Genomic DNA, 22,887 nt, shown 5'->3' on the forward strand with positions numbered 1-22,887 from the left:
ATTATCATCATTTATTTTTTTATTAAAATCCTTAAGAAACAGAATGAAAATTATGTGTTTTTTGTGCACAAGTTTGAATTTAAAGAGAATTTTCTCTAATCCACAAAGAGTCAAAACTGGTCAACTGGTTGTTCCAGAGTTAGAAATGGATGAGTTTGGTTCTCTGTGCTTTTTGTCTCTGTGTTGGTTGGTTGGTTGGTTGGTTGGTTGGTTGGTTGGTTGGTTAGATGGATGGATGGATGGATGGTGGATGGATGGATGGATGGATGGATGGATGGATGGGTAGGTGTATAGCTAAAGGGTTACCTTTCCATCATTGCAATCCATCAGTTCCAACAGGTCTACCAGGTCTTTAACCCTTTTAGGCCTGTCACTCAAAAGTCCGCCTGGCATTTTTTTACTTGTTTAAAGTAAAAAGTAGGAAGAAAAAGTCCTGTGGCCAAGTGCTTCAGCACATTTTTCCAGAATCATTTAGAGCTTTCAATAAATGCATTATTTTACATTATTCTTGATACTAAACCACTATTAAAACTGTTTGATATCAAGAAAAAACAAAAATCGAAATTAGATTTTGGAGATTTTATGCAAATAAAACACTGCATTTGAACATGAAGTACAGATTTTGCATCACAAATTGACAATTTCAACACTATAGAACATATTTACAATATTTTTTTCATTCTCAATTATTTTTACAAATAAGAAACAGACTAACAATTAAAACTATTTACAGGCGATTTTCCCCTCTCTGCATTTCAGTCCAGGAGAACTTCCTCCCTTTCTCCAGGTTCCTGGCTGCCCCCTTGTTTGTAAAATCACAAACTAATGTGAGGACTTCATTGTCAAAAAAGTACTCAAAAATTTCGCCTGGTTGTGGATTTCCTACATTTAGAGGGGGTTGAACACCAGGGATTCTTTTGGGGAAGAACCTTAGGGGTTGAAAGCCTTTCTCATCAGGCTCTTCATGGGTCTTCCACCTTGGATGATGTGGGGAACGGCTGCGGTGCCTCATACTCCCAGCATGGACCCCAGCAGACCCTCCAGAAGGACCTCCAGCAGACCCTCCAGAAGGAATTCTGTCTCTTCTACTTCGCCCCCTTGGAGCCAGCTGCTCTTCATCAGAAAATGTTCTAAAAACAGTAAATATACAAGTTTGTCACAGCAATGACAGCTTTTATTTATAGTAGTAAATAAATAAAGTTGGTCTCAAATCCACACTAAGCAATAAAAAAAGTCATAGTAAGCTACACATGAATACATGAAGAGTGTGGTGCTGTACTTAGGAGTGTCATATATAGTGAGCAAAAGTGCACTTTTACACAAAGTACATATTGATGAATATTATAATAACTTATACTCTTTTTTTTATTATTTATTTTTTATACTCTCTAAACTATTCCAAAAACAAAATAAAATAGAAAATAAAACTATAAATACATCCAATTATTTGTACCAAGTAAAAGCTATTATCCATGAAGTAACAAGCCCCATTCATTCAGAAATAAAATTCAAAAAGTTATTCAATGATGAAACATTACCTTTCTTCAGAAGAAAAAACTGGATCTCCTTTTTCAAACACAAAACCATCCAGGAATCTCCTCGGTCTCTTTTTATCTCTTGAAGGACGTTTGTTACTCCTATTATCATACGCTTCACTCTGGCTCTCCGCTCTGTCGCTCATCTTTTCCTCCTCACTCTGCACTCTTCGTCCGTGAAGCAGAGGGAGACACAGACTAGCATTCGCGGGCATCCTGGAGCGGCGGGAAGTCAATTACCGTAATAACACTATGCAGGTCTGAAAGTGCAATTTATTTTCTTTCAAAGACAGTTTGAATTTTTCTGATAGCGCAAACCGTTGCAGAGTTACGGTAAGTTGAAGTTGGCTTGTGAAATGCGTCGCGGGCGACACGTTAGGTTTCAAAGGGTTAAAAATCAAAGACGTCTCAGATCATTACATTACTGCCACCATGTGTAACAGTGTGCTAATCTTTTTACTAAACTAGTGTCAATTAAACTCCAGATCCAATCATCTTGGGGGCTAAATTGGGGCCATAAAGTTTATTAAGAAAAAAAATGAACCTGAAAAATGATGGACCCCCCCCCCTCCCAAAAAGAAATCTAAAATAAAAAAAAGGTTTTGAAACTGAAAGAGAGTTTTGCAATAAAAAAATAAAACAATTTGAAGCTAACAAAAACAGAGCTGCGAAAATGAAAAAAATTTATGAAAACTTAAATCTCAAAAATACTTTCAATCTCTTTTTTACAGTTTTTTTTTTTTTTTTTTTTTTTGCAGTTGCAGATTGCAATTTTTCAGATTCAAACTTCTGACCCTGTTTTGGCATGGTGGGGGGGCGAACTGCAGATCATGACTGACAGCACAACAACATGGCCAAACAGCATGATACCCAGCTGTTGCTTTCAGGCATCATTGGAACTGAAATCATCTCTAACACATCACTGATACTCTATACTGTATGTATGTGATTGCTTACGAAAGATAACATGATTCATCTTACTTTTTTTTTTTAGGTAAAATCACTTCTACAAAAGAATGGTCTGAGCAGTTGAATTAACAAAGGAGCCAAATATATTTTTTTTAGCACTAAGCAGGGCTTAATGCCTATTTTATGTTAATAAAAATTGTCATTTCAAAACATTTTTTGAGGTTTTTTTAGGGTTGTTTTTGTCTCACATTAAATTGCGTTTGATCATAAACATCTGGTATTAGAGATTCATTAATAAGGCAATGACGATTTTAACCTTGTGTGGATTGAAATTCAACAGTAATTCAAACTTGCATCTAACTCTTAAATGTAAAGTCATAATCAATCAAAGAAGACCAAAAGAAATTAAACATTCCTGCCCAATGAGGAGTGTGTGGAAAGTTCTGACCAGGGATATATGTAGTTTTCGTAAAGCAACAAATGCTCGTTTGATATTTTGTCATTAGCTTCTGGTTTAGCTGAAACCACGGAAGAAGAGGATGCCAGGGTCCTGGGGGGGAAAGAGCAGGATGAAGATGAGGTGAAGTGCATAGAGAAAGATGCAGTGAAGGTGAAGTCATGCAGGAGGTCTGACTCTATCACAGAAGGGCTGCATGCAGTGGGGCTCAGATTGCATGCAGAAGAAATGAGCAGGATCAGTATGGACTAAAGAATAAAACCATGAGAAGGTTTAAGGGAAAGCAGTAGTGGATTTAGGAGCAACAGAGTCCATATCACAGCAGACTCATGGGACGCATACATGTTAGAAAAGGTTGTGAAGGAAAAATCATAAGAATGTATAATAACCTTAAAACAGAAATATCTAAAAACAATTATGGATTGACAGAGGACAGCAGTGAAAGTTAAGAGAAAGGCTCACAGGTTCATTCAAAAGTATCTGAATACATAAAATGAACACTTGAAAGAGTTTTACAGGTATTTATTACGGTTAATAAGCAATGTAATTACGAAACAAACCATTAATGTGATAAAACATTCAGGATTTGTTTACAGTAAATATACAGGAATGCTCTGATGGTTTTATGGAATTATTATGATGAAAACTATATCGGTTTTACACTGCCTCTCAGTGTTCCTTAGCATGAATCCCAGACTTGTTTTTTTTCTGGATGGAGTTTGTATGTTCTCAATGTGCATTTATAAATTCTCTCTAAAGTCTGCAAATTTTAATATAGGCCACAAAAATACCAAAAAGGTGAATGAGAGTTCCTCTCTTGTGCATGGTTTGTGTTTCTGTGATGGACAGGTAACCCATCCACTGTGACCTCCTCTCTGTGTGTTTCTGGAGAATCCTTCACTTTATGAAGCTCTGCAGAAAGCTTGGACAAATACTGACAACTCAAATTCAATCTTTTATTTAAGTTTTTACAAAGGAATAGAGAAAATGTACTGAAAGGCACAAAACCCATAAAGATTGAACAAAAAGTTTGAATAGGGCATTTTGTTTGTGTACATAAAGCTGTTATGTAACTGGATTATGGTGGCTTCCCCTGAACAATGTCAGAAACACATCAGAAATAATTTCTTGTTAGCTACTGTATAAACATAGCTGTAAATGAGATATATTATAATTTTGCATTAAAAGGGAACCGTAATATATAAGAAACCTTCAAAAATTTAATTTGTTTCAGTTATTCAATTCAAAAGAATGAGACCCAGATAATACCATAGATTCATTACACAGAGATTAATTCTAGTTCAAAACTAATAGAATCGGATCATTTACATCAAAGGGCACTGAATGACACGCATTTAAAAACAGATTAATGATCCAAACATCTCAGGGTCATAAGCAGTGCCTGCTTTTATAACAGCAGGAATATCAACAGCATAATAAAGGTTATTTCAGCTCAATACAGAGTCATAGTGAAGGCCTTTTCTATAGCTTTGATGAAAGTAGTGAAATGTGGACAATCGTCACACAGAGATAGTCAGACGTCCTCCACAAGGAGAGTAAGCAACAAAAGGTCATCGCTAAAGAAGCGGGCTCTTCATAAAGGGATGTTGCAGAGCATATTAATGGGAAGTTGACTGAAAAGGAAAAAAAACATCGGTAGAAGTTACACATTCATCGGGGATAACCGCCGTTTTACGAGGATCCATTCAACTTGAGGGGGAGATTTGAGGCCTTTGAAAGAGCTTTTTAAAAATCGACAGGACTTTCCTGGAAAATAAAGGTTAAATAAAAATATGAACCAAAAACAAACATCTTACTGGGCTAAGAAAAAAAAACGAGCTAACCCTCATTTCAAAATTCCTTTTATTCACACAAATTGTATTGTATAACTATTTAATACCCATGTAATAACCTGTTTCTTTATATTTGACACCCAGTGCAATATATATCCATCCATATAAATACCCATTTAAACACCCTGTGCAATAAACCTGTATAACAATCCTGCTATAAAAAAAAAAAAAAGTATATATGTCATGTATGTCACTGTATATACTGTATATATCCCATGTACCTTTTCCATCCTTGGCCCCTTTCTTATTCCCTTTTTGACTATTTGAGCTGATGTAACGAGTACATTTCTCTACTGTGAGATCTATAAAGTCAATAAACCAATCAAATCCGGGTGTTAATGTTCAGGAAAGAGTGGAGCAGAAACAATTCAGAGATATTTGGGATCCATCTCTGTGACCAGCCATGATTTGGGAAGCTGGTGCTGGTCCAAAGTCAGTACAGCCATTTTAGAGGAAAGTTTTGAGTATTGAAGTTAACCCTATTCTGACAAGCTCGGAGATGCTAATTTTATTTCATAGCTATTGATGCAACCTGGGAACCCTTAAAACCTCAGCAGACCCGACTGCCTCCACGCCACGCTGATAGAATTCATGCAACTGAATAAGGACTGCAGATGCAGAAACATATCACAGTATGTTAAATACCATTTAAATTATATATTTTAATTGAGTTACTGAGGGTCATTTATTTTTTAAAGGCATTCTGTTAATGGAAAGGATAAAAAAATCTAACCTGAGCAGTGTAACGTGAGCATTTAAAGGTTTTTCTTTATAATTTTCCTTCTCCAAAGTGCAAACAACTAGAGTTATTCTGAGCCTTTCTTCTCTCCTTCCACACAATGAAATATGAAGGGAGAGAAAAAGAGGTGGGTATAGTGGGCAGCTGTCAACAACTTCCACAGCTTCCCGCCACAGCTGATCAATCAGCCCCTTATCTGAACCTCAGCAGGGCTGACCCGCTGGCTACAACTGACATTAATCCTAAATCTTTGAGTCAGTGCAGACGAATGACGGGATGCAGGGTGGTTGGTGTGACTGAATGCCGATGCAGGCTCTAACAAGCGAAGGTGCTGATGCTAATGAGCAAATCTGTGGCCCTTTAACGAGCTTGCATCATTTAATGTCCTAATTTACAATGAGCTGTGTCTCATGGGTGCAGGATAATGAGCTGGACAGGGATTCCCAGGGCAGCAGCTTGTGTAACCCATCTCATGCCAGGGAGGGGCACAGATGCAGCCAGTGTTAGAGGCAGCAGCACAGAGGGCAGGAGGGACTTGTTTCATATCTGTGGGAAGGGAGGAAGGGGTTGGCGAGGTGGGTGCATGTCAACCCTGCTTGATATGATTGTTTGTACACAGCAATCACTGAATCGCTGTGTTCAAGTGAGAAAAGCTTGTGTTCTCTGTGACAAACTGACCTCAGGCAACAAGAGCACTCAGACAAAGAGGAAATGGAGAAGGGGAGCATGGTGAGCGAGTCAGGGGATGAGAATCATTACAATCTGACCTGGATTTGAGGATTTTTTAAAAAGCACAGCTTAAAGAAAAAACTGCTTGACTTTTCTAAACTTGATTCCGAATTAAATATTCTATCTATAGACTATCATACTGTTAAGCCCTGAAGAACAGGATCGCTCTCCTGATGCACTCTGAGGCAAATTAACGAAAGGGAAGCTCAGTGACCTCAGTGTTGAGACCATGCACCCTGAGTGCACCAACGTGCCCTGCCACCCCCACCTCTTACTGCTGCGTCTGCACGGCTGCATTAGTCAGGCTCAGATGGGTTGTTTTTTTTGTTTTTTTTTCCTGGCATGAGCAGCCGAGCATGATATGCGCTCAACAAAGGCAGGCAGATGATGAGCCGGCTCCATTCAGCGATGGCCTCTGCCGGAGCGGCCTCTTGTCTGATGTGCAGGAACATGAGGGCAGCAGCAGGAGTCATTACGAGTGCACAGGTGGCCGTGGACCTAATGAGTCAGATTCAGCTGAAGTTCTGACGTGCAGAGGCTTCAAAGGGTGATACAAAAGCTTTAAAAAGGTTTATTTCAGGTGCAAGTTAATACAATTATTCTGTTACATTCAAAACTCTACAAAGAAATTATGAAAGAGGAGTGCAGAGGAGGGTAACAGACACCAGATCAGGTTCAACCTGGACTCCTTTATCATCTGTGCTGAAGCAAAGTTTTATTTCTCCCACTCAGCATCAAATATTTTCATAATCTGTGTGTTTTACTTCTTAAATTATTTATATAAATCAACACCGCTGATACACATGTACTACGTCTTTCACTGAAGCTATGCCACCAAATCTTACTGACAGAAGAAAACAAATGTATTCACCGCACAAACTCAGGGTCTAAAAATAACCAACGCCAATCAATTTATCACAGGAAGCACAACAATTTAAATTACACATGATCTATTAAGTGCCTGCTACTGAGCACCGTTTGAGCATTTGACCTTCTGGCACGGCTCATGACATTATGTTGACATTTAGATTCCTCCCCCCCTTCCTAGTGGCCGCAGACTACCCTGACCATTCCTGGGCTCGCGCCACTTCCCTGCTCTCACCACAGCTCACCAGCAGGGAGGTCACGGAGCCATGCAGTGCTGTGAAAGCTTTGACCCTCTCACACATTTCTTCACATTTTTTCACAAAAAATAAAAATAAAAAAATCGTATCAAACAATAAGAATACATTTTTAAAGTCTTTTAAAATGATGATTTAATTTTTTAAAGGTGGGGGGGCAACCTATACCGTTACTAAAATGTGTAAGTAAATTGAAATAAGTCTTTTGTCGTGGAATCTTGGCCCATTTACCCCTGCAGAATTGCTTAATTTAACATTGCCAAAGAACTTCGCACTTATTTTCCTGAAATGCTGTACTTTACTAAAATCTCGGGGATAGTTTAAATGTTTTTTGTTTGGCAAAATGGTATGACTCGTATTTGGTGAACATTGGCTCTGGCCACCATTTTTATTGAATCATGAACTCTGACCTTTGAGGAAAGTCGGCTCTGCAGATGCTTTAAATGTTCAGGATTCTTTTGAGACGTCTTCATGGTAGCTCAACAATTCCTGGGAAGGTTCTACACCGTTTTCTCCATTTGTTTGCTAGAATTTCAAATCATTTTTTTTTTTCTTTTTTTGTTGGATCAAGGTATTATATGCTGATTTCGGGAGACCTTTAAACCTTCATATTGTCAGACGAGAGATTAATTCTACAGGTGTGGTAATAATTAAACTCAACCCAGCAGTTCATCAGATATGCAGGACTTAACGTTTTTACTCAGAACCCAGCATGCTTTGAGCTTTTCAAACAAGTAAAAAAATAATAAACAGCTTTTTGTTTTTACTCTGGCTATCATTGTATGATATAAAAGTTTTTGATTATCTAAAGAATTATAACAGTTATAAAAATAAAAGACAGAAAGCAGCTAAGTCCAAAGAACAAAGCCAAAGAGGACTATTTTCATTCATAAACCAATAGCTACTAAAATAATATTCAAAATGAATTCTTAATTATGCACTTAATTTACTTAAAAATTGGATAAATTATCCAGTAGCAGTTCAAGTAAGAAGTTACTGCAATGGAAGAACTGCTGGAATCCTTTAACGTCTGAGTGATAAAATAATGTATTTGGTTCTCTTAATACTAAAACTTATCTTCTTCCACATAAGAACAATAAACAAAAAGTTCACACTCATACAACTGTAAAAAAACAAACTAATTCTGATGCCAATGTCCTGCTTCTAATCCCCTATTCATACATTCACAGCTGCAGTAATATAATGCAGCTTTGTCTGTAAAACTCATTCACCTACCACAATCTAAGAAAGTCTTGCTTTAACAAAAGCGAGATAAAAAGTCATGAAAAATGAGAGGTACAAGATGACAACCCATTTATTTAGTAATACATTCTGCAAACTAGAAATTTTATTCAAACTTTAATGGCTGAAAAAAATGAAAGAAAGGAAGGAAAAGAAGAAGAAAACTTAAGGAGCAGGGAGAAAAATGCATCTATTCACAAGCAAGGAATGCAATTTGTTCAATCGACAACACAAATAATACAATTTAGTTCAGGGAACAAAGCTTTTTTAAACATTTTTCTGTCATTCCTTTGGAGCTAGAACATAATACAAAATATACAGTTATTGAACTTTGTAAAATCACTCACAGAGGCCTCTGAGAAGCATTTGAATCAACACTGACAATATTTAACTACAGCACTCTAAAGCTATTCTTCTATGTGATCATAAATAGAGCAGGTACATTAATGGATGTATGTATGCACACCTTGAATGCTTACGAGGTTACCATGTTCAAACACTTGCATTCAGTAAATGTATGACATCATTTGCATTGGAAATAAAACAAGCTTCTGACCAGGATCAGATGTGGTGACACGGCTAAAACGTTGTACCTTGTGACAGCCAGGACAGATTCAGTACCTCATAAGAAGAAAGTTCCCAATCTGTAAGCAGCAGTATTCATCCTCATAGTGTTTTCTTTTTTTTTGTTGATTTTTTTTTAAATCTATTTTTTGGTGGGGAGAGGACAACAACTTTAGGGGGTGAAGGGGGTGGGGGCAACATGAAATTGGGTAAGGCAAATCGGTGAGCTTATTCATGGGCTGAAAAAGATCAGCGAAGTGAGGCTCGGGTCACCCAGCAAGAGGACGAAAAAAACCACCACTGCTAAGGGTCACACAGTAAACGCCACAAAACAGGTACATCAATATGTACATGAGGGCGCGAGCATTTAAAATCTCTCTAGAGTTTGCTAGGTAGTCCTCCATACAATAATATACAGGATGCATTCCAGGCAACCGAAGGTAACTCTGTAAATAGCTTTATAATCCTTTTTATACAATACCAAAATAAGATAATTAGACAGATGATCAGTGCATATGACTACTGTTAGTCACACACCAATCAGCAACAATGATGAACATCTATCAAAGCCGGGATCTCTGGGTCAAACTCCGGGTCCGGACATTTCGGTGGATGTTGCTTTGGCACACTGCAGCAGACGGTTATCCCAGCTGCAGAAAGACGGCCCGGTAGGGGTGCTTAGAAGAGTTTGACACCAAAAGAAACCCCCAAGCGTGGAAAGCATCTCAGATTCTCATAATAATTACAGGACCCAAAAGGATCCTCTTGAGGCGCAAGGGTCCGCTCCGGCAGAACGAGGGGCCCACATCGTTGTGGCTGATCGGTGTGTTTTTCCCCTCAATCGCCCCTTAACTTAAAACTCCCCACACAATTATATACTTGACTTAAAGAAAGCATCACACAGGTAAGCAGGTATTAAACTCAGGTGAGTATTGGAAAGGCTTCTCAGAGGGGCAGCTTTTAGGATTAAAACAAAAAGGTTGAAGGAGCTTCCTATTTTTCTATTAGAACAAGAATAACCAAACCCTGATCATGGCAATAACCTGACTGAAAGGAAAATAAATCTACAAAAAGCTCTCTTTAAAAACCCAAGACTACCAGAAAGGTTATGAGGTATTTCAGTTCATTGGAAACTATGAACTGTAATGCTTGCTATCATTTTCTGTTCATTTTAAAAGAATGGGCAGCAAAAGAATGAATTGGGATTTTAACAATCTTCACAGCTACTTTAACTGTCAAATTTAATTCAAAGAAAATGCTGGATATAACCCTAGGTTTGATTTTTGTAAATCACACATGCAAACACATTTGTTCCTTATTAGAAAATAACTGAATGATAAAGAAATCATTGATACCTACCAGGTCTGAAACAAGCAGCCAGCAGAGATTAGACAGGAGACATCTACTGCACTTAAATACTAGCCATGGAAAGCTAATTTAAGGGCTGCTTAAACAAAAACAACAAAAAAAGAGCTTTTATATACAATAAAATTCTCTTTGCTCAAACACAGTGAAGAAATCAAACTATTTTACAGAATGTAGGTACATTTCTTTACAATTGTGAGGGTATGAATTTAAAGACACAGCAGTTCAACTGTTTGTACTGGAGAATTTACTGCTTTGACTCGGTTACAAATTCTCTGAATTTCACTTGTAGTTTATTAGCCAATAGAAGGTACTCTGTGGTGCTTTCACTGGGTTAACATTCAAAATTTCTGAGTAATGCGTTTCACTTAAGAGACCATCAGATTCTACATAGACTTCTTAAAATGTTGTTTTTTCACTCTTTTCTCAGGTTATATGGTACGGAAGAGGATTAGGGCCACTGGTAAAAAATGTAATAAAAATGTTAACTGATATTTACGGTATTTTCACCACCGTAAATTTTATTTCAGTTTAATATGGAAAGTCAGAATTCTGAGATTACAGTCAGAATTCTGAGTTTAAAGTCACAAGTCTGAGAAAATAGTCACAAGTCTGAGATTAAAGTCAGAATTCCGAGATTAAAGTCAAATTTCTGAGATTAAAGACAGAATTCTGAGAAAAAATAATTCTGAGATTAAAGTCAGAATTCTGCGATTAAAGTCTGAATTCTGAGAAAAAAAGTCAGAATTCTGAGATTAAAAGTCGGAATTCTGAGATTAAAGTCAGAATTCTAAAAAAAAAAAAGTCAGAATTCTGAGAAAAAATAATTCTAAAATTAAAGTCAGAATTCTGAGATTAAAGACGGAATTCTGAGAAAAAAGTAGGAATTCTGAGATTAAAGTCGGAATTCTGAGATTAAAGTCAGAATTCTAAAAAAAAGTCAGAATTCTGAGAAAAAATAATTCTGAGATTAAAGTCAGAATTCTGAGATTAAAGACGGAATTCTGAGAAAAAAGTCAGAATTCTGAGATTAAAGACGGAATTCTGAGAAAAAAGTCAGAATTCTGAGATTAAAGACGGAATTCTGAGAAAAAAGTCAGAATTCTGAGAAAAAAGTCAGAATTCTGAGATTAAAGACGGAATTCTGAGAAAAAAGTCAGAATTCTGAGAAAAAAGTCAGAATTCTGAGATTAAAGTCGGAATTCTGAGATTAAAGTCGGAATTCTGAGAAAAAAATCCGAATTCTGAGATTAAAGTCAGAATTCTGACTTTTTTCCCCATTTTAAACTGAAATACAATCTAAAAATCAGTTAACTTTTTTATTTTTTCAGTGGCCCTAATCCTCTTCCGTAATATGGTGCTGCAGTCACACAGAACTGATTCTTATCCAAAGCAGCGCCCCCTGCAGTCACCTTAAGTAATACCAACCAATTCATCCGCCGCACAACTAACTTTTTAACACCATAAACAACCAAAAACACCAGAGTACCTTATAAGGCCAACCAACAAAAAACTTACATTTACAATCTTAAAATGGGGTTTATTATATACTGCAGGGATCAGCTATTGTGTCTCTCACATTTTTGCCAAATCAAAAGTTTCTTTGGCATTTTTGTTTTTGCCACAAAAGCACATCAGAAAGCAGCTTTCAAAAAAGGAAAAAAAAAAAAATCACACTACACGTATCTTTTGAGATTTACCAACCCACCACAAATAGAAATGCGGCAAAGTAGTTAAGATTGTCTTTTTTTTGTTGATAAATTAAGAACTATAAATTTAGTAAATTATTACTCTGTTTTACATCATTGAAAATTTTTACATAATGATCAGATGGAAAGTGGTTTGCTTATACATATTGGCTGAATAGCACAACAACAAAAAAAAAAAAGGAAAATTGAACGAAATGATTTATTCCTCAAAAAAAAATTTTTAAAATTAAGCCAGAAATGTTATATACATACAAAATTTCCAGAACAATGCAAGACTAACAAAACTAGCAGAAAACAAATCTAAAATGAAAGCATTTCTCCTCAGGAAATACATCTAATGTGTTTGTTAAATACATGTTTAGTCAGTGATTTATTTATTCTCTGGGTGTGTATGTGTGTATGCATATATATATATATATTTATATATAGATACACACACAAATATATAAACACGCACACACACAAACATAAGCCCACATATATAACAGACAACAGCAGCAAACCCTCTGCTGTGCGTGATGGTGGAGCAGAGGACAGGTTTAAGTGACGCAAACAACTTTTGCAACAAGCGTATTTGTTCTTGGTTCACATGTCAACATAAAGACCAGAAGAAATAGTCTGCGTGTTAGAGAAATGGTTATTTTTCTTTTTTTTTTTACAGCATCAATCCTAGGAAATCAGTGCTTAAAACAGGTTAGTTCAAATTATCTGATAAGGAAACTAAAATGCCTTTTTCAACCACATACAAAAAAAAAGAACATTCCTATGGAAAAAATAAATTGGCATAGGCTGTAATAAAGATGAACATTTTGATTTAATAAAATCATATGGCACCTACAGGGGTCCACTTGAATGTTTAGAAATTAGCTTTTCTAGATATGACAATATATAGATTCTAAATAAGTCGACGCCTGAACAGCCCCAATCGCTGTACACACAAATTGAACAAGTCAACGAGTCAATTCAGGTTAATTTAGTTCATTAGGTTCTGACAGATTAATAGCATCTACGTAGCTTTTTTCTTATTCAAAGCTGCTTTGAGTTAGAGGTGAACCCTTAAAGTTGGGGTGTGGGGTCAGCATGATGGGGGGGGGGGGAAGAGAGAAAAAAAGTCCCTTAGTCAGATAAGTTTCCTGAACTACCTGAACCCAGAAAGATCCACCTTTCTACTGACTCACATACACACGCCTGCAGGCATCTTTTCACAAAGGCAAACATCTCAACATGGGACCATTCAGTAAATGCATTTTAAGAACCGACGAAAAAAAGATTTTTCCCACTTCATTCTGTCAAACTGCCATTATTATTATTATTATTAGAGTGTGTACACTTATGAACAAAAAAAAGCAGACTGCAATAAAAACTGATGAGGATTTAAACTGATATAGAGAGCTTACTGTGCTGTCAATTATACGATTTACCCGTTTCTTAAGAGCATAGACTAACTGAAAAGGAAAAAAACAAAACAAAAGAATGTTGCAAAGAAAAAGATAAAGCAGGGACATTGTGCCTGGCGGACGCTGCGCTAATATTCACTGAATAAACATTTGTCTTAGTTTCAGAAGAGCAGAAAAAGGCAGATAGTGCATAAAAGTTCTCTTTTCTTCCCCATTTCTTTCATTTTTTTTTTTTTTTAACTTAAAATCAAGCTGCATTAAATACAGGCCGTTTGTACAGGACAATTGCACTTCACAAAAACAGAAATATACAAACACACAAGGAAATGTGAATCAAATTAATTACAGCAAAAGAAATAAAATCTTACTCTTCAGGCGGATTATTTAACAAAAAAAAAACTTGTGGACTCACTTGCTGTGGATTAGTTTAGAGAAGAATAATAAGGAGAGTGAACATAAAAGGGAGACAAGACGGTGGGGATCCTGAACTCCAGAGTGGACTGGTGCTGCACTATTCCAGGTTTGTGTGCATGCAACTCCTTCCTCCCGCTCCTCCTCCTCCTCCTCCTCCTCCTCCTCCCATGTATTCCCTTCTTAGAAACCAAAAGCTCAGAGTGACGGAGAGACAGACTGCTGAGCTGCTGTGGGTCTTGAGAGGATGGTGGTTTGTAAACTCTATGTTGTGTTAGTGGTAGGAGGGTGTGTTACCACATGTCGTCTGTAGATGCCGAGTCCTTGACAAGAGAGGAGAGGAAGGAAAAACCCTTCAGACTTTGGCTGTACATCCACTGGATCTCCATCAGGAGCTGTACATGTTTCAGTAGCTAAAAAGGATTCTGATGTGTAGCAAAACCCTTGTAAAAGTCGCACTAACATGTTTCCCTAACGTTTCAATCTTTTTCCAGAATAATGCATATAATCTAGCTAAGAGGGAGATTAAAATAAAACAATAGAACGTTCCAGGTTGTGTTTTTGTAAAACATCTCAGTTGATAACAGGTTTTATCTTGACATATTTCTATGAAAGGCTCATTTGATGGTTTTTTTTACAACATTTGTAGGGTTTTTTCTACCATGTAGTACAGGGACGTGGCTAGACCTATTTTAGGGTGGCTGAAGTCATCCCTTCGTTGGTATTAGCCACCCCATAATTATTTTGCGATTTTTATTGTTATTTTTTTATTTATTGATTTTTTTTCCATATAACCCCAAACAATTGCAGTAAAGCACTGAAAACGAGCCACCAAGAAGGCAAGTTAATCTGAAGATAAGTTCCTGTTAGTTTATTTACAAACACAATTATTTATACAATTATTAATATCGTTAGGATATTCATTTCCTTCATTGGCTCCGCGTCCAGCGTCACGTCACGTGGTACACGGCCATCAACTGGACCATAGCAGCTGTGCAGTGCAGCAACAGCGCGCCCTTTGAATCTCCACACAGTCATCGAGCTTGATTAGGAAAGTTATGGTTGCGTGCAGATACATACGGTGAGTTTGCCATTTGATGTCAGCGGTTTACATTTTCTTCACTTTACCTGGAGTGAGGAAAGAGACAATATAGGCCTAATAGCTTGTCTGATTCAGTAGGAATTACGTTACCATGGTGAACAAAGTCAGTGGTGTGGGAAAACACGATGTTGTTGTAGCCTACTAGCATCATTATAATAGTTTTGTCACAGGAGCAGTGATGGGCAGTAGCGCCGCTACATGTAGCGAAGCTATTAGTTTAACTACATTTTCAAGTAGCTTGACCGTAGCGTCGCTGCTTTATTTATCAAGTAACTTTCCTGTAGCGACGTTATTGTTTTGATCAAGTAGCGACGTAGCGTCCACAAACGCTACAAAATCCAGGGCAAAACTAAGAAATGAAACCAGGTTTTCTATTTCTAAACAACAATCAGCCACAAAACTACTGTAAATAGCAGTTTCAGCTGACGCTTTATAAGTGGCGTAGTAGCACAGGCACACTCCGTAGGGTTAAACAAGCGCACCTTTTCCGAGGCTGTCGTTCTATTGGCTGGAAAGGTTGCTAGGCAACGATCCAACTGCAGTCTGAGAGAGAGCAAAACAAATCCGCAAGCAGAGCGTAACTGAGACCCGTGCAGAGCGGAGATGGAGGCAAGCGAGAGGAAAAAATATCTGTGATAATATAGAAAATATCTGTTTAAATCTGAGAGAAGAAACAAAGATTTTTGAGAGAAGAGAAAATATTTGAGAGAGAGCGCATGTTTTGAGTGTGAGCATTATAAGTTTTGAGTGCAAGAAGATGAAATTATTTTCTCTAATTGAAGTTATGTGCTCTTGCATTATGGCAGGATAATTCTCCCATATCTACAGGTGCTGGTCATAAAATTAGAATATCATGAAAAAGTAGATTGATTTCAGTAATTCCATTTAAAAAGTGAAACTTGTATATTATATTCATACATTACATACAAACTCATATATTTCAGATGTTTATTTTGTTTAATTTTGATGATTACAAATGACAACAAATGAAAATCTCAAATTCATCATATCAGAAAATTAGAATATTACTGAAGACCAATAAAAACAAAGGATTTATAGAAATGTTGGCCAACTGAAAAGTATGAACATGAAAAGTATGAGCATGTACAGCACTCAGTATTTAGTTGGGCCTCCTTTGGCCTGTATTACTGCAGCAATGCGGCGTGGCATGGAGTCGATCAGTCTGTGGCACTGCTCAGGTGTTATGATAGCCCAGGTTGCTCTAATAGTGGCTTTTAGCTCTTCTGAATTGTTGGGTCTGGTGTATTGCATCTTCTTCTTCACAATACCCCATAGATTTTCTATGGGGTTAAGGTCAGGAGAGTTTGCTGGCCAATTAAGAACAGGGATACCATGGTCCTTCAACCAGGTACTGGTAGCTTTGGCACTGTGTGCAGGTGCCAAGTCCTGTTGGAAAATGAAATCTGCATCTCCAAAAAGTTGGTCAGCTGCAGGAAGCATGAAGTGCTCTAAAACTTCCTGGTATGTGGCTGCGTTGACCCTGGACCTCAGAAAACACAATGGACCAACACCAGCAGATGACATGGCACCCCAAACCATCACTGACTGTGGAAACTTTACACTGGACTTCAAGCAACGTGGATGAAGTGCCTCTCTTCTTTTCCTCCAGACTCTGGGACCTTGATTTCCAAAGGAATGCAAAATTTACTTTCATCAGAGAACATGACTTTGGACCACTCACCAGCAGTCCAGTCCTATTTCTCTTTAGCCCAGGCAAGACGATTCTGACGCTGTCTGTGGTTCAAGAGTGGCTTGACACAAGGAATGCGACAGCAGAAACCCATGTCTTTCATACGTCTGTGTGTGGTGGTTCTTGAAGCACTCACTCCAGCTGCAGTCCACTCTTTGTGAATCTCCCCCACATTTTTGAATGGGTTTTGTTTCACAATCCTCTCCAGGGTGCGGTTATCTCTCTTGCTTGTACACTTTTTTCGACCACATCTTTTCCTTCCCTTCGCCTCTCTATTAATGTGCTTGGACACTGAGCTCTGTGAACAGCCAGCCTCTTTAGCGATGACCTTTTGTGTCTTGCCCTCCTTGTGCAAGGTGTCGATGGTCGTCTTTTGGACAACTGTCAAGTCAGCAGTCTTCCCCATGATTGTGTAGCCTATAGAACTAGACTGAAAGACCATTTAAAGGCTTTTGCAGGTGGTTTGAGTTAATTAGCTGATTAGAGTGTGGCACCAGGGGCCATCAATTTTGAACCTTTTCACAATATTCTAATTTTCTGATATGATGAATTTGAGATTTTCATTTGTTATCATTTGTAATCATCAAAATTAAACAAAATAAACATCTGAAATATATGAGTTTGTATGTAATGTATGAATATAATATACAAGTTTCACTTTTTAAATGGAATTACTGAAATCAATCTACTTTTTCATGATATTCTAATTTTATGACCAGCACCTGTATGTGCCACCAGTCTGATAGGGCGACACTGTGTGATATGGTAGTGCTTCCTTGGGTTGACTATAGTTCTAAGTTGTACGTTTCATATACTGTTGATTTTGTGTTTTCATTAATACATTGTACTTAAAAATACTTCCTTTATTTGCATTAAAACTTTGTCAGACTGATGTGAAAAAGTCTCAAGGATATCCTTCTTTGCAATGATGCTATTGCCTATTTCCTACTGTCCATTTATGCAACTTGTATTTTGTGGTTAAACTTTAGATTAAGCAGAAATCTATCAAAGATAATGCTGCATTTATTGTTAAGTTCCTCACATATATGTGTTTCTCTCTGTGCCAGGTGTAGAGAAAGACATGCCAAAGTCCAGGTCACACACACACACCAAGCACACACACAGAAACAGGGTTATTGCAAAGCAGACAGGGGTTCCTGACAGGTTGTGGGTGCAGGGGAGATGGGGAAAGATGAATGGCCAGGTTAAGGGTTTATGAAGATGTTGGGAGTCTGTTGGTTAGACAACTGTCTTCTGTAGAAGGTTTCCATTATGATGAGTGGCGAACCACTTGCCTTCTTCCATTTATGCAGTAATGCATGGCACCTACCATTTACTCTTTGTAATTTAGCACATTTTAACTGGTGTAGTTTAGTTGGTGAAGTAGCATTAGTGAGGGAAGTGTTTCCCAGGTATGTTGCTCTTAAAATAATGAATTTATAGACAGCGCCTTAGAAAGTGCACTGAAAAAATTTCGGCGCGCGCTAAGCGCGCGCAATATCTTACCTAGGGGCTAAGCCACCCATGTCTCTCAAACCTAGTGACGGCCCTGATGTAGTAAATTGCAGCTGAGTTGATCCTATGCAGGGTGTTTTTTTTTTTTCAAACAAGTTTTATATACTTCAATAATTCACTTCCCTCCTTAGAGAAGACGCGCTTCAAAATGGTAAAACTCTATGCAAGTATAAAAGTCTGTCTAAATTACAACAGCAGACAGTGGACTGGGCTCTCAACTCAATACTAATCACGTCAGACATAATCTTTATCATCGATCATATAACACTACTGCTTCTGAACTCATCTATATTCTGACTCATTTTTATGTGTAGCAGAAAAGATTTCTGAAATAGCTGAGAATTTCAAGCGAAGACAAAACAGAATGGAGAGAAATCATGGATGTTTAAACAATTAGAACAAACTATGGGTTTAACTAGGAAAGCAAGGTGGTGGGGTAAGTTAAACAACAAAGAGCAGGGTTGCTAAGAAAGAGTTCCCCGCAAGGAACACAGAAAGAAGGTTACCTATTTAAACAAAGGAACCAGACAAGATTAGCAGGTTAGACAGATGGAACAGGATTCAGACAAAAGAGTAACCCAGAAGATAGGAACTAAAAAAGAAAAAAGATCTCACGAAAAATCTGATAACAAAACAAGTGCAAAAACAATACTGTTGCTTTCCAGTAGGATTGATAAGAGTACTCTGATTTCATTTACTTTAGGAACCAAGAGAAATCCAAGAAAATATCAGAGAAATTACTTATTAGTAGAAGATGAGAGAATGGATCAAAATCTAGCCAATAATAGATCAGGTTTAAATTATTTTCCTCAAATTCTTAACTCAATTTTACGATTTAACTCACTTTCACCGAGAGTTGCACCAATCACTTATCCTGAGTTTATGTCTAGCCAATTTTCCCCTCCTCAGCTGTTACTTGTGATCAGCTATTTAATCACAGCAAATCTCAGAGCACCACAAGGTGTTGACACAACTTTAACTACTTTCTATCATACATGTACAGGTAAGGACTCCAGCAGAAAATTGCTGCATCAATAAGAACAGAAAAGTTTTGGGTTTGTTTTGCATTTGGATCAAGGCACAATTTAAAAATATATTATGTTTAGAGATGAATACCTCAACCAAACTTGTGTCCAATTCCAAGTAGTTATTAGAAAATGAATTTGTTAACAAAGCAAATTATTGGTTATAAAAGCATAAGATCCCACCATGTTTGGACAGGAAATTAAAAATGTTTTATCTTGGCTTTAATCCAACCATGCAGTAAATAATCCCCCCTAAATTGGTCATTTTTTCCACCTATGTGCAACAGAGTTGATTTTCTTCCACTGCATGAAAAGTGGGATTTTCATCAATATGCGGCACTGTAGATTGTCGTGGAACTTCAGGTTAGCGGCAGTTTACGACAATTTGCAGGCTTCGCCGAAAACTCCCGTAAATTGTCAGAAATTGACGTGGACTCTCTTAGGCAGTGTTCCCCCCATGCCTCCCCCCCATGGAATTCTAGGGGAGGCTTTAACATGTAAATGAACATGCTGTGAGCTATACAAATGCAAACCAGGGTTGCAGGGGGGGTTTTACCCCAAGTGACATCTTTCTGAGTAAGAAATTCTCTGATACAAAGAGATCAGGCTTAGTATAGCCTCTTCCATTTTAGCTTGAATTGATTTATTTAATTAAAGTATAGAGACCAAAACAGATCTTTAGCTGACAGAGCAATACATTTAGAGCAGTAATTATAAAAAAAAAATTTGCATTTAAGATAAAAAATAAAATGTTGTCTGTCAATATGCTCAATTCACAATTACTTAAGTGGAAAAGTTTCAAGAAATTAGTCTGAGATGATTTACTTTATAACATGGCGCATTATCCTGTTGGAAGTAGCCATGAGAAGATTGGTACACTGTGGTCATAAGGTCCGGCCAGGTCAAGATCCGCAATTGCAATCGCACCAAACAGGAAAAAGAACATCGACAAATTCCGGTTCGTCAAATTAAAATATAGCAGCAACAGATCGGTGACTAGAAATTATAGCACAATTCTTATATATATATATATATATATATATATATTAGGGCTGCAACAACGAATCGATAAAATCGATAAAAATCGAATTTTAAAAGCGTTGGCAACGAATTTCATCATCGATTAGTTGTGTCGCGCGATTATTGCGTCATCCGCCGCGCCGTCATCACTGCCTCTTGACTGAAAGAGGAAGAAAAAAAAATACGGCAGAGCGAGTCAGCGCCGCAGGTGCAGTGTTGCCAACTCCGCGACTTTTCAGACCCCTCCAGCGACTATTTTTCAAAAAAGCGACTAGCGACAAATCTGGCGACTTTTTTCGGTGTCACTGGCGGCTTTTGGAGACTCTTACGTGAAAGCATGCATGTTCCTACTCTGCCGTGGGGCGCCTCCCCCACCCCAACCGCGTTTTCCCGCAGGAGTCCCTCTCAGTCAGAGCCTCAGCGTCCAGACTGCAAATGAAGCGCGCATGCACCGGGATTGACGGCGCAAATTGATCACAATAATTAAAATAGCCTGCGCTTTGTAAAGCGAAAAAAGTGATAACATGCAACTTTTTTCAAAAGAAATTAACATGGCACGGAACCACCATGTTTGTTTGGTTTTAAAGTGGGGAAACGTAACGTTAGTTTCTCAGGTAGCTCATCTGATGCTTTCCTTACCGTGTTAGTAGGTTACAGACAGTGATAAGGTTGGCTACTTATTTTACTTTTAATTTCATTTGAATTAGCTTAAGCAGCGTTTATATTTACTTTATAAATAAATTAACTTGCAAATTATGAGGGCAAGACTTTTAAAGTTTAAATCTTCTGGCAAAGATAAAGTAAAGATGATCCTGCAATTTATAGAAGTAAAGCAGAATAAAATCCAGCAAGATCAGTAATATGTCAATTAATTATATGCCACATTCCCATGTAAATATCTGTCTTTGGAGGATGTGTTTTTTAGCACCCCTAGTTCTCTCATTTTTATTCCAAATACAATTTATAATTTGAATCACAGGGCTATTTTTATCTCTATGGTTCAGTATTTTCTCAAGTAGCAACTTTAACTGCTGTACTTTCCTGTCTTAAAAGGCAGAACTCTTCTAGTCTAAAAAAAACTCATTTGTTGAAATGGGGGGGGCCTATTGTTTGAACCCCTTAGAGGCTTTTAAAAACAAAAATGTCTTTTTTTGCGCTTTATGAAACAAAGTACCCTATATTTTGTGGATGTACAGCTACATTTCTCATGTAAGTTTGCGTAGTTTTAACACAAACATTTATTTTTCATATTGCACCAGTACAGTTAATGAGCAACCTGTACTTGTGTGCTTGTTTGTTCTGTCTAAAATGTTTATTTTGGAATAAAGAGGTTAATATAAAAAATATTTTTTGTCCGATTCATCGATTAATCGAAAAAATAATCGTCCGATTCATCGATTTTTAAAATAATCGTTAGTTGCAGCCCTAATATATATATATATATATATATAAAAAAACTAACACCGTTTATTTAAATGATTGGATCCAAACTATTGGTTATTCACCAACGAGGAAGCAGATTTCTCATCTCCATCAAAATATTTATTTTATACCGAGGGACTTAAACTTTAATCAAATCCATTCAAAAGAAACTTCTTATTACAGGAATGAAAAGAGATGCTGAGTTTGGAAGTAGTGAACAAGTTCATTAAAAAAAAAGCAGTTTTGAATTATCCTTATCCCCGTTACAAAAATCTACATATATATTTGGGCAGAAACTGAACATATGCTGGATGATGGTGGGATTTTTTTAATATGTCATATTAAATTAAGCACTCACAGGGTTCATACAGGAATGAGTGACTCTAATTTAATGCTATTTTAATGCTATTTGAAATGATTTTAATGCCATCATCAAGAACCATGTACACAAGTTATTAGTGTACATGAAATATGAAGGAGCTGCAAGCAGAGTTCCATGACTCCTGTATGTATGTAAACACACACACACACACACATATATACGTATATATATATCCTCTAGCTTTTTCTCCGCCTGGAGCGATATAATATATCTGACGAAATTGTTTTTATAAGCATTTTTTATTAAAGAATTATAAATACTTCGATAAACATATTTAAATAATTTTAGTGCCAATTAAGGCCTTGATAAAAAAAAAAAAAAAAGAATGATTTTTAAATTATTTTTATTGATCCGCGGACACCCTGGTTCATCTCGCGCATGCTCCCTACGATCTCCAAGAAACTCAGAACGGCGGTGTGCAGCCACAGTGGAGGATGTATGCTTTGCTTTGTGCAGCGGTCTGGAGCTTCTGGATTTCGGGGTAAAACTCCTCTTGGACGCGATGGCGACTCTGCATCGAACAAGACGAACTCAAAGAAGAGATGCTAGCGGTAAATATATGTTCGATTACTGCCTGCTAAGCTAAAAGCAGCCTAGCCTAAGCTACCGGCTAATAGCGGCTAATAGTAGCCTTGCTAGAACAAGCTTTATTAAAGTGTATTTTTTGTGATTTACAGGA

General features: G+C 37.3%; 2 protein-coding genes across 4 annotated transcripts in view; both read right to left on the reverse strand.

Moving 5' to 3' along the window:
* Positions 1-564: 564 nt before the first annotated feature.
* On the reverse strand, positions 565-1,878 carry LOC119784260. Its single transcript, XM_038286229.1, has 2 exons — positions 1,539-1,878; positions 565-1,130 (listed from the first exon to the last, which is right to left on the reverse strand). The coding sequence occupies exons 1-2, from the start codon at positions 1,748-1,750 to the stop codon at positions 728-730; spliced, it is 615 nt and encodes a 204-aa protein (XP_038142157.1). The 5' UTR covers positions 1,751-1,878; the 3' UTR covers positions 565-727.
* Positions 1,879-2,266: 388 nt separating this feature from the next.
* ppm1aa (protein phosphatase, Mg2+/Mn2+ dependent, 1Aa) overlaps positions 2,267-22,887 on the reverse strand; it is a 34,434-nt gene continuing 13,813 nt past the window's right edge. For 2 of the 3 annotated variants that reach the window (XM_038286225.1, XM_038286226.1), the window contains exon 6: positions 2,267-2,994. In XM_038286225.1, the coding sequence (XP_038142153.1) occupies positions 2,959-2,994 (36 nt within the window). In that variant the 3' untranslated portion in view covers positions 2,267-2,958. Of the gene's footprint in view, positions 2,995-13,820; positions 14,355-22,887 lie in introns of those variants that run through there. The other variant, XM_038286228.1, reaches the window with a different exon arrangement.

Source organism: Cyprinodon tularosa, unplaced genomic scaffold, assembly GCF_016077235.1.
Source record: "Cyprinodon tularosa strain WSP-4 unplaced genomic scaffold, ASM1607723v1 ctg222, whole genome shotgun sequence".
Lineage (NCBI taxonomy): Eukaryota > Metazoa > Chordata > Actinopteri > Cyprinodontiformes > Cyprinodontidae > Cyprinodon > Cyprinodon tularosa.

What these genes read in the sequence shown, in the direction of transcription:
- LOC119784260 (XM_038286229.1), bottom strand. Translation starts at nt 1,750, where the DNA reads ATGCCCGCGAATGCTAGTCTGTGTCTCCCTCTGCTTCACGGACGAAGA. An exon ending in GTTTTTTCTTCTGAAGAAAG is followed by an intron (nt 1,131 to 1,538) that starts GTAATGTTTCAT and finishes TACTGTTTTTAG; the next exon opens with AACATTTTCTGATGAAGAGC.